This window comes from Alosa alosa, chromosome 19 (assembly GCF_017589495.1).
Source record: "Alosa alosa isolate M-15738 ecotype Scorff River chromosome 19, AALO_Geno_1.1, whole genome shotgun sequence".
NCBI classification, from domain to species: Eukaryota; Metazoa; Chordata; class Actinopteri; order Clupeiformes; family Clupeidae; genus Alosa; species Alosa alosa.
The window spans coordinates 15,867,865-15,880,364 of NC_063207.1; the positions used below are offsets into that span (position 1 = coordinate 15,867,865).

The 12,500-nt window shown below is 45.2% G+C and overlaps 1 protein-coding gene across 2 annotated transcripts in view; it reads right to left on the reverse strand.

Annotated features, from left to right (window-relative positions):
• LOC125284228 (MAM domain-containing glycosylphosphatidylinositol anchor protein 1) overlaps nt 1-12,500 on the reverse strand; it is a 186,230-nt gene that overhangs the window by 58,598 nt on the left and 115,132 nt on the right. For both annotated transcript variants that reach the window (XM_048228099.1, XM_048228100.1), the window contains 3 exons: nt 9,307-9,576; nt 6,497-6,826; nt 2,151-2,447 (listed from right to left, as the gene is read on the reverse strand). In XM_048228099.1, the coding sequence (XP_048084056.1) occupies nt 2,151-2,447; nt 6,497-6,826; nt 9,307-9,576 (897 nt within the window). The remainder of the gene's footprint in view (nt 1-2,150; nt 2,448-6,496; nt 6,827-9,306; nt 9,577-12,500) is intronic.

The following is a 12,500-nucleotide window of genomic DNA, read 5'->3' on the forward strand; positions in this document are numbered from 1 at the left end:
GTATGATTACTGTGAATGTATGTGTGTGCGTGTGTATCTGTTTATGCACATGTGTGCACATGGAATGGGTTAACATGACCCCTGGAGGCAAACATACGGAAAAAATTGGTCATCCTAGGCCCTCGGTTCTCAAGATATTCACAGAAAACTGTGTCTGCCCTACCCTCCTTTCGGGGGTCCAGTCCAGCAGGGGCTACAGATCAAAACGAAAAACTATGGTTCCATGCTATCCATGTGGGGTTACATGCCCACCAAGTTTTGTGTACCCGGGCTTTCAGTGTCCCGGAATCCTTGTTGGTGTCACGGTCACTAAATGTACACACATAAATTATTTTATTGTAAGGCCCCATGAACGAAGATCACAAAACTTGGCATGCATTCGGAGGGTGTCATAATGATCCTACACTATCAATTTTGTGCAGTTTTGACCATGTCAGCCAGAGATATTGTGATGAAAACACCTAATTTTTTGCTTTTTAATTTTTAACTAGGTGGCGCTATACATGAAATAAGTGGTAATGGGATGGGTTGACATGCCCCCTAAGACCAACATACAAAAAGGTGGACCTCCTAGGCCCTACGGTTCTCGAGATATTCACAGAAAACTGTCTCCGGCCACCTACAGGCCAGTTAGTGTATAGTAACATAAATTAATTTATTGTGTGGCCCCCCATGAACAGAATTCCACGAAACTTCGCTGCGCGGCGGTCATAATAACTTCCTCCATATTCTTTTCTGAGTGAATGGGTCAGTGTTATTGCCCATAGTAAACTTCACTCTCAAACCTGGCCTCACCTATACTCAATAATCCTCCTAGTCATTGCTATGGTAACCTCATGGGAAGGTCTGCCTCTTATGAGAGAAAAGAATATTGACCAGCGTCGATGACAAACAAAGCAGCACAGTCCTTTCAGACAGAGATTGTTGAGAGAGTTGGGGGAAGAAGAAAAATAAAATGAATAAAAAGCAAAATACATAAACTACACCTACTCCCTTTAAAAGCTTATGATGCATTTATCAGAAAAGAAAAAACAGTTGGTGACAAAAGAGAATTACTCTCATCGCAGAGTGGCAAACTTTAGAGACTTCAAAACATCAGCGGTGAACCGGTATTGAATGAGTGGCATGTTTTTTTTTCTTCTTTCTTTTGTGCTCAGTCTGAGGTGGGAGCAGCACTAATGAATTCACAACCTTTTAGGTTCGCCACTTACTGCAGGTCTCTGTAATGGATGCATTATTGAAACTCTGAATGCATTAGTGTGCTCACAAGCCTCCCAAATGCTAGCTCTAAATATAGCCGCTTAAAGTCATTGATAATGGCCGACTGGCTGCTAGTGTCCTAATGGAATATAGGTGCCGGTTACTGAGTAACTATCTGTCCATCTTGTTTCTGTGCATCAGTACCACTCCACTGTTGCCATGGCAGCCAGGTGATATTACATTTTATTTTATGTTTTTTGCGAGAGATTTAAGTTAAAGCGTTTGCTGTGAGGAGCAGCAATTCCAATCTTATGACTCAATCCATCAAGGTAAATTGGTGACAGACTTAACAAGTGTTTTTGTTACACAATAAACATCACATTACTCAGTACCCAGATTGGGTGGTAATAAATGGTGCGTTTTGCAGTAATTCGATATTTAATGACACCGCTCGTGCCATCTTTAGCGTGGAGTGATACGTGAACCGTGAGGAACACTTTGAAACACACACCAGCTCGACTTCACACTTGTGAAAATACAATTTTCTAAGTGACAGCTTAGAATGAAGTATGAAGAATGCTATACTATGTGCTCTGTGACCATTTCATTGACTTCGGCTCACAAAATATGAGGGATACATTTCCTGTGGAATTTCTATTTCCAGGATCTATGCATGCTCAAGGATATATGGATATTTCAAAACAACTTGACACAATTTTCCCTTGTGGGTCATTTCTAACATCTCAATTCAAAATGTAAAAGTAAGCATAGTGACCATGTAAAAACAGTATTGATGACATATTTGCATATGTGTGTGTGTGTGTGTTAGAGTGACAAGCTTGCCTTACTATACCATCACCACCACCACCATCACATTAAAACAGCAATGTGTGCATGTGTTCCCTGTGTCCAGTCTCCATGCCTTTCATGTGTCCTGGAGCACTACTTACACTGGACATTGAGCTGGACCTGGGCCTCCCGCCGTTTGATGTTGAGCCCGTTGTAGGGGGCCGTCTGGCAGCGGTATGGGCCCATGAGATCACGGGAGACGTTGGTGAGACGCAGCCGGCCGTCCCGCGTCTCCACCACCCATTCGCCGTTGGGCATGGTCAGGTCCTTGCTCCCGCGCGACCACAGGACAGGAGGGCGCGGCTTGCCGTCCACCAGGCAGACCAGCTCGGCTGTGCCGCCCTCCTTCACACTGACCGTCACGCCGCCGGGCGGCACGGTCAGAATGGGGGGAGTCACTGTTTGGGAGGAAGGAGAAGGAGAAAGAATGAGAAGATGGAACAGATCGATAGATAGATAGATAGATAGATAGATAGATAGATAGATAGATAGATAGATGTATTTATCCCAAGGGAAATTGGGGAAATAAGGACAAAGAAAGAAAGAAAGAAAGAAAGAAAGAAAGAAAGTAGCAGAAAAAGAAGAACATAATAACCAGTAGAAGAGGAAGATGAGAGAATGACAAGAGAAAGGGAATAGCAACAAACACATGTGATTTATACTGCATATCAGTCCTGCAAATTGATATGATTTGGTGCCATGTGCCCTAAGTCATCCTCTTCCCTCTGCTATTCTAATGGTACACCGTGGTCTGGTGCTAATGATTCAGTGGTTGCCTTGACAGAGGTGACGGAGGGCGCGGTTGGTGCTGGGCCCCAGTTGAGAGGAGGCAGGCAAGGGGTGGAGACAGAGGAGTGCATTGTAATTGAGAAGGTCGTGCGAGGGCACCGTGTGAGGAAACCAAATGGGAAAACAGTGTAGGGTTGTGTTGTGGTGGTTTAAAGAGCAGGGAGGCGAGCCCGCAAGGGGGTGGGGAGGGCTGAAGAGTGACTAGCATATTGCTATTAGCGCCTGGGTTTTTACGGCTCTCTTAAATGTTTAGTGGGTGTCAGCGGATACATCTAAATGCTCCTCCGCGGCGAGGAGGAGGAGAATAAATAAGTAAGTAAATAAATAAATAAACAAATAAATAAATAAATAAATACATTTAAAAAGAAACCCGTCTCCCTGCTCGACTGCCCTCGGTGTGAAGGTTAAAGAAACATTCCGCCAAACATCAATATCATCAGACAGGTGCTCCGGCGTGCATCAATGAGAGAGACGGCGGCGAGACGGTGTGCCAGCGGGGCTGCCAGCGAGGTGGCGTGAGAGGCACAGCGGCGGAGAGAGAGGGCAGTGAGGAGGACGTGGGGGGCGCTGCTCTGCCACCCAAATGGAGTGTAGACCTACTGCCAAGACAAGAAAACAGCGACGGAGGTCGCCCACGAAAACATAAATAAATAAATAAATAAATAAATAAATAAATAAACGAAGGCCGACAGTGATACAGCCAATGCAGATGAGTAGAAGGGGAGACTTTTGGAGTCATAAAGACACCACTACACGACAGCCAGCATTCACCTTGAAAAACATACACCATTTCTGGTGGACTCTCAAAGTCATCATGTTTATCTGTGATTATCTAAGGGAGGATCGTTGGTTTCTATAGAATACAGATTTCGGATGAGTTTAAATAAAACGGTTTTTGAAATGAAACATCTTTGATAGCTGCTCTCTGGCAGTGAACCTGTGAAAGTGGCAGAAATAAGACTATTATAAACCTCAAGGTCTTAACAGGCTGACAGCATACCTAATCCCAACATTTCAACAAACCACTATTTTCACATTCCTTTCACATTCACATTTCGGCATTCATAAATTCCAACTCCAAAAAAAATCTCTTTTACTCTTTTAAAAGACTTTCCTTCCATAGCTTTCACTAAAACTCTGAACGGACCTCCAAACGTCTTGAAAGTAACCTTTTTGTAACAGACAGCTCTACGACCTGTATGTTCCTCAGCCCAGCACAGCATGTCTTGCCCAACAGCCTTTGGCACTACTACCAGTAGCACCTTTTTCTAGAGAGATATCTGGTTACCATCCTCCAGCATGCACACACACACACACACACACACACACACCTCGCTCAGATGTAGTGGTCCATCTGAGAGTGTCATGGCTGCAGAGGCGAGCCCCCATGTGTTGTTTTATTCATCATATAGTGACAGGCTCCTTCCTGACTGCCATTGGCTGCTGTGGGCTTTAATGAGACCAATAAGACAGAGCCTGCATTCATATTTCATTGAATATTCCATTCAGCTTTTTCTGGCCCAGTGTGCAAAGAACATTATCATACGTCACAGTCTGCATAAAATGGGAGTCCTGGAATGACACTGACGCAACTGTACTGTATGTATTGAGACACATCCTGTCTCTCCATTAAAACTTTAGGCATTTCTGGACATGGCTAGCACCTAGCAGTAACATGTTCTGAAGCATTATCTTTTTCATTTAACAGCTTTGGTTTACTGGCATCACCATTAGACTAGCATGAGTTATACATGCTAGAGTATGCTACCATTGGACATCCATGAGTTATGTAACTGCTGCAATTTATCCCAGTCGTAAAGCCTATGATTATCCAATCAGTCCTAATCAGACATTGACGAGGTGCATTACGCAGAAAACACTGTTAACCATTCACAACATTTAAGGGAACGGCTTGCCACTGAAAAACATTGCAAATGATTCAATGTCTTGCAACTGAGGTAGGGCTGCACAGTTTGGGGGAAATGTCTAATTGCAATTTTTCTGCTCTGTCTGACAGATATTGGGATTGTGATACAATTTTTGAAAGTCAAGCCTTAGTGCAATATTCCACATTTTGGAAGATGGGCCACTTCTGATTGGTGAGCTTGCCTAGTGCATGAGAAGCACATCACTCCTGTTAGGTGAGCTTCACTGTCTGTCACACAAGGAGGATGACATGAATGTAAAAATCATAGGTGTGACAAGATTGGCCATTAGACTGGGGTGTGAGCTGCACAATTAAATGCAGCCTTTAGCTAATTGCATTAGTTAAAATTGTTGATAAAACAAATATTAATTGTGCAGCCCTAATCTGATGAGCTGCCAACATATAGTGTTCTGTCTGTGTATGTGGCCATTCAACATAATTCACTAAACAAATATCCAGGGCTCACACCATAGTTGTTGTGTACTACCATTCAGTATAGTCAAAAGTACTCCCCATGTTAAATGTAAATTCACTTTTGAATATGACCAACAATGTCCAAAAATGTCCATCAACAGAGTAACAAAACTATATCTTAAATAGCTGTGACATACAACATTAAACATTCCTGTGTGTGGCTTGTGAGCCAAAGCTAATCTGAGCAGTTTAGCCAGCGGCTGGCCACTGCCTACCTCTATGTGCCTCCACCTCCACCTTACTCTCCGTCTAATCAACTGTGAATTCCAAATAGACCCCAGCGAGGCAGATGGACTCCCCGAGGGGGAAGACAGTGCCTCTGTCAGCGCAGCCTCTCCTCAGGAGGCCAGGCTCTGGCTCTGGCTAATGCAGACTATATTCTCTTGCTTTCAAAAGGGACACAAAAATACTGAAATGTGAACTGACTGTGTTATTGTCACAAAAAATACTGAGATATGAACTGAGCGTGTTATTGTCACAAACTACTGAGATGTGAACTGAGTGTGTTTGGATAGAGTCAGCAGAGGTCTCCATGGGTAGATGAGGACAGGAAGACTATTCTTCAGTGGAAACGCCGAGTGCATGGTAAAGATGTGCATTTAGAGAGATACCTGAAATAGGTTTCCAAACACCCACAGCCCTTGCCAGGTTTAGTGAAGGAGGTCAGGTGGAAAGGTAGAGGGGGATATTATTAAAAAAAAGAAAGAAAGTGAGAGAGATATCTGAGGAAAGAGATAGACAGAGACTGCCAAATGAAATGAGGGATTGCCCAGAAGGTTATATGAGAGAGAGAGAAAGAGAGAGGAAGGGAGAGATAGAGAGAAGAAGAGAGAGAGAGAGAGAGAGAGAGAGAGAGAGGAAGAGCTTGTAAAAGAATACTGTAGGACTATGAAAAATAACTCAACATTAAAAGTGAATGGAAGTAAAAGAAGCCTCAAAAGGGGTGTGAGGGAAAACAGGTATGTCTGCAAATTCCGGAGAGAGACAAAGTAGAGGAGAGAGAGTGGCGGGGGAGCAGGAGGTGATGATAGAGGAAGAGGAACAGAAGATGAAGAGAAAGAAGAAAAAGAGGGAAAAGAGCAATGAATAGGATGATGAGGAGGAGGAGGAAGAAGAGGAGTAAATAAAAAAGGAGAGGTGGAAGAAGAAGAAGAAGATAGAGGAAGAGGAGGCATCATCAGAAGAGGAAGAGGAAGATGCCGCCCTGCCCCACCCCGCCCCACCCCACCTCACCCCGCACTGGTCAAGCCTACTCACCGCTGCTCTGGGTGATGTTGATGTCCACGCGCAGCTCCTGCACACTGCTCCCGGGGAAGCCGGCCACGCAGCTGTAGGCGGCCTGGTCGCGGAACTTCATGTCCACGATCTCCAGGCTGCTGGTGCCCGGGGGCATGTCGGGGTCACTGCGCAGCACGATCAGGCTGTCCGTGGGGTTGACGGGCATGGCGTTCTTGTACCACGTGTAGTTGACCTTGTCCTGGGGCTGGGCGTCCACGTGGCAGGAGAGCTTGAGGTCCCGGCCCATCTGGATACTCTCGCTGTCCTTGTTGGAGTCCGGTGTGATCTGGAAGGTGAGGTTCTTCATCGCTGGACAGAGGGGACAAGGGAGCATGGGGTAAACAATAAACAATGAGAGAAAATGAGAGAGACGGTGCAAAACAAACCACTTACTGTACCAACACAAGAGAGATGGGAGAAGACGCTGAACTAGAAGTGGTAAAGTTACGCTCAACTGCAGTGAGGCCAATAACAATTGGGAAATAAAGTTTCATGCATGGCAGTAATTATCTCAAACTGTGTGGACCAAATAAGAGCAATTTTTCAACAAAATTGCCCTTAAAACAGGATCAATACAAATTTCTAAAAAAAAGCTGACGGGAGGAATTAATGGTGGCTATAGAAAGAATAGCAGCGAATGCAGACAGAACATAAATTGAGTGTTGATAATGTTAATGTTAAAGCTCTGTCAAAAAGAAAATGAAGGTGAATGAAACGACTAAGTCAGCGGCTCTGTGTCATGATGTCTGGTTAGGTCAGCATTTGGCCCGCTTTTGTTCCCTTTACTTATTCACGATCCTCTTACCTGCTCAACCGTTGACTTATACATGAGAGCACATGCTAAGAATAGCAAATTAGCGCCACGATAACTGACTAAGGCTGTAGCCCTCATTACACGTGCCCACAAGAATGCATAATTACAAGCTTTAAGAAATGCATTTACCGGTAATTAACAGGAGAAATGAATTTAATTCCTAGGTCTAGATGATCATTTGACTTCTTACATAACACATGGTGAGGGCCATTTGTTAGAATTTTAATGACCTACTTTTAGAGTGCTGAGCTGAGTATGTCTAAGCGTAAAGTGTTTCCCAACATCCTTCAGCAAGACTTCTGCTGATTCATCCCTCATTTGTAATATCTGGCCTGATTTCGCTCCGCTGGCAGAGATAAAGTTTATCATGTGGGCAGGGAGGAGATACAGTTCCAGGGGGACCCGAGAGCCACTAGTGGGGCGGAGATTGCCTATCGCTGCCTGCCTGTCAGGAGGAGGCTTTGGAAGCCCTTCCAATGCCTCTCCAAAGCAAGTTTAACAGAGTAGTGCAGAGTCAGACTACGTAAGGCTCTCACCTGTAGCTTTCTTGAGCAATACTTCCACAAAGACATGTATTATATTCAGCGATCTTCACAATATCTTCTATGCAAAGGTTACAGAGGAGTATTTAGCTCATCAGACACCCCTTATAAAAAGCTTGACTTCAATGAAGAATGTAGTTCATGTGTGCTATGTCTCTGCATCGTTGCAGCACAGATCTATTTCAAGGTGTAATGAGATGCCCAGGACAGATTCATTCCCTGTCACACGCACACAAACGGAAGTTTCTGGGCCTTTCGCTCGCACACCTGGCCTCACAACAGATGCAATTGGACCCAAGTTCCGGTGTGCGCCCGCATTCAGACGACAGAGAGAGAAATGGAACCGTTTAGCAGGCGTGTCAGTCCCATCCCATAATGAACCCTCCACTGAGAGGAGAGGGGGGGCTCAGTCACCATATGGCTGGTGAGGCGTGTTCAAACGGATGGCGCCCGTATGCTTCTACCTGCGACCGCTGATTGGAGCTGATCGGCGACGGTGGTGGTGGTGGTGGCGGTGGCGATGACAACAACGGTAGCAGACGCCACCTGTGCTTCGATGACATGCCGTGCCCCATTAACAAAGACAGAAACAGAGTGGGAGAGAGAGAGAGGAGAGAGAGAGAGAGAGAGAGAGAGAGAGCAAAAACAGCTCAGCTGTCCAAAAACACGCTCGTGCCGATGGAGTGTCTGTCTGTTCTCTCCATCGCTAATTACTCTCCATTCCCAGCAAATTAATTGGAGTAAATAAAGATGATTAAACGCTCTAAAAATAGTCTGCACGGCCCGCCGCCAATGATGATGGCTTTGTACGATCGCAGGAAATTACAGAAACGCACTTAACCTCTGTGCTTGACAAGATTAGACAGAGGCGTTGGAGATAATCAGAGATCAACTGCTCTCTGAATACATATGCTGCAGCGCGGCCCACCCACAACACTGAATACTCCTGATAACTGACAGACCACTGTTCTGAGCTGCTCTCGTTAAAAAAACAACTGAATTTAAGGCTCAAACGTGTTGTAATTCTTGAAGGGAAACTCCGATCTTGCAACAACCTTGAATGATAAAATTTTTCGGATCAATGCTTATTCCGTTCTTGCACTGCAACGACTGATGTCGTTTTGGTCCCAAACAAACATTTCCACTTAGACCCTAGGTTGTCGCCGAAGTTATTGACACAATGTAAGTGTCGTCATATGTAATATTTCACTGGAAGTAGTACTAGTAATTTTTTGCTCTTCCAATGAAATGTTCTAGCTATATTAAATTCATCTAAATTAATATTGAAATGACAAATGTATGGTTCAAGTAGGTGTAATACTCTCATTTGCTCTCACACACACACACACACACATACAGAGAGAGAGAGAGAGAGATGATGCACTAACTGGAGTGCAGGAGCACGTATAAGTGTGCAGGGTTTATACTCTTACTTCTAACGACGAGGTTGACGTTCTTCTTGGCCGGGTTGCCCACATTGTTGACCGCGGTGCAGTTGTAGAAGCCGGAGTCAGAGGGCCTGACGGAGCGGAGGGTCAGGGACCCACCACGGACCTGCGCCCCCCTGGGCAGCGGTGCAGGATACCTGGACCACGTCACCACGGGAGTGGGGAACCCCGCTGTCACCTCGCAGGACATGGTCACGTCTCTGCCCGGGTCCACCACCAGTGTCTCGTTCCCAGATAGCCGCAGAGCCGGGGGAGCTGAGATAGAGGAGTACAGATCACAGATCACAATGTAATGTGCTATTAAAGTATACTAGTGCACCATAACAGGCAGGATTTATCACTGATTTATCACAGACTAAATAGTGCAGAAGATTTAAAGAATATGTGACTTGTCTCCTACTAGAACTCTTACAGGAGCCTGAGCCTCCTTTGAGCGCTGATGAAGTCTTTTTAGAACTCTGGAAAACCAATTGTAAGGTCGATACTGATACAAACACGATTTAGAGTAATCATGAGTAGGTTTGGGGAAAAGTTTTTCATGTTCCTAATACTACTGAGGCAACTGAAATGTCTAATAAGACACTCATTACGCTAAACTAATGATTATATATTCTGTATTACAGCCCTTGGGCCAAAGAACAAGTGATTGGGTGGCCACTTTTTTAATTGAACCATCAACCTTTGAGAGACTAACAGACAATGACAGAACACAAGTGCTTTAGATAAGAGGCATTTAAGCACTTATGAAAAAATAAAATAAAATTAGCATGACTCGCTCTCAGATTAAATAATAATATCCGAGTACACACACAAGAGTTTTCCATTATTAGCTGTAGTACAAAAGAGATGAAAGGGCTGTGGCCTTGTAGACTAAGAAGAATTGAATAATCAAACCCATTCTCTACAAAACAATAGAAACAGAGCCTGGAGCTGTGTAGTGCTATTGAGGGGATTGCTTGAGAAATCCATGTCAAATGGACTATCTACTAATCCGAGCAGCTACATGCAAAATCCTGCATAAGTTTAGAAGACCACCGAGTAATAACAACTCAGCATTAAGTTTGTGTCTCCAAAAGCATTATTTTAGATTTAGTTTAGACAAGTCAGTAGAAAGAATTAAAGCAACAGTGCATGATTTGGTGTGGCACACAGACAAGAACTGTTTCATCTGTGTCTGAGTTTTAAAACCAGCTCTCCTGAAAAGAGCAAAATGCCCTGATATTCAAAGGGGGGGGGGTGGGGGGTGGAGGTGGTGGTGTTTCAGTGGAGAGTCGGACAGAGATCGATAGGAGCCCGTCGACCTGAACGCATCATGTACAGAGGGCAAGGGAGGGAGAGGAGAACAAAGGACTGTGGGGAAGGGACACAGAGAAAGAGGAGATGAGGTTGGGCCCGGAGTGGAAAAAGAGCACTTCCACAAGGACATTAATCATCTGTGGAGCCGGTGAACCGCTGAACACACACACACACACGCACTTACGCACACACATGCACGCGCACACGCGCACGCACACGCACACGCACACACACACGCACACACACAAAGGTCTACATGTCCTGAGGGGTTATAAGAGGGACAGAACACACACATGTACAACAAAACAGATTCAAACACACACACACACACACACACACACACACTTGTGTCCCAAGAAGACTGGTACTACTGACACGGACACACAAAGACATCCACATGCGAAACAATGTCACACATGGACAATTGCCAGAGTGGAACAGCTACGGGAGACAGGCCACAACAGCATTCTCAACTATAGAAACTTCAATATCAAAAGCACATTTCTAACTGAACCTACGCAAATCTAGTCTGGCTTTCACCAGACCAAGCTCAATCTTTAAAGATTGAACATTAGTCTGGGGAGTCCGCTATGTATTTTCTACTGCACAAGAGGTGTGAAGGGGCAGCTGTGGCCTACTGGTTGGGGCTTCGGGCTTGTAACCGAAGGGTTGCCGGTTTGATCCCCGACCAGTAGGAAAAGTGTGGGCGGGGGAAGTGGCTAAGCACTGCTCTCCCATGCCCACATCCATGGCCGAAGTGCCCTTGAGCAAGGCACCTAACCCCTCACTGCTAGGCGAGCGCCGCTGTAGCAGGCAGCTAGCTCACTGCTCCGTGTTAGTGTGTGTTTCAACGGGCATTATTCAAATGACTCTGGACGCAATTGGATAGTCATTCACCAATCTGGGCCAACGAACTATGTGACGTTTGCAAAGCGACGTGAAAACTCCAGGCTCTCCCGCTATCGTCATTGTTTGAAACCTGCCTATAGTGCACCAGGTGGATAAGCCAGTCTGTAATTGGCTGCCGCAAAAGTGTAACAGAAGCAGGAGAAAGAGATGTACAGGTTTCCAGCCTGAGCTGCAGAGCGGAAAAGAACCCACCGTCAGATCAGGCTGGGTTCACTACCAAGCAGCTTCCCAAGAGAGCCCACAAGAATCTCAAGGCTGTGTGAGAGGGCTCCACGTGGTGGACAAACAACGACTCTTAAAGGCATTCCTGCCTTTTAAGGCACTGGCAACAAATCACAAAATCGAAAGGGGTCAGAGAGTAAGGCAATTAAAACTCATACCTCACATGATTTCTGCACCATCAACATCTTTTTTAAAAATATATTTGCTGAAAAAATATTGCCGGGCAGCACTTAGAACACAGACTAATTTTCCCAAACGAGCTCATTAAGAGAGCGTGTGATGAAGTACTGCGCACGGATAAAAAGAATTACAGCCAGGCACTTTCAGAGCCCACCTCACCTAACTCCTGGTCCTATGTTTGTAAAAATCAAATACAGCACATTTACTATTTCCCTCACAGATTATTGGTGTGCAATTGCCAAACATAGCTATAATATATCTCTGACTGATCATCACTGATTGTATGGAATCACTGAATCAGTGGGGCAGGCCTGGCCTACTGGTTAGCGCTTCGGACTTGTAACCAGAGGGTTGCTGGTTCAAACCCCGACCAATTGCCCTTGAAAACAGAAGTGCCCTTGAGCAAGGCACCTAACCCCTCACTGCTCCCCAAGCGCTGCTGTTGCAGAAAGCTCACTGCACCGGGATCAGTGTGTGCTTCACTTCACTGTGTGCTGAGTGTGGTTTACTAATTCACGGATTGGGATAAATCCAGAGACCAAATTTCCCTCACAGGATCAAAAGAGTATTTA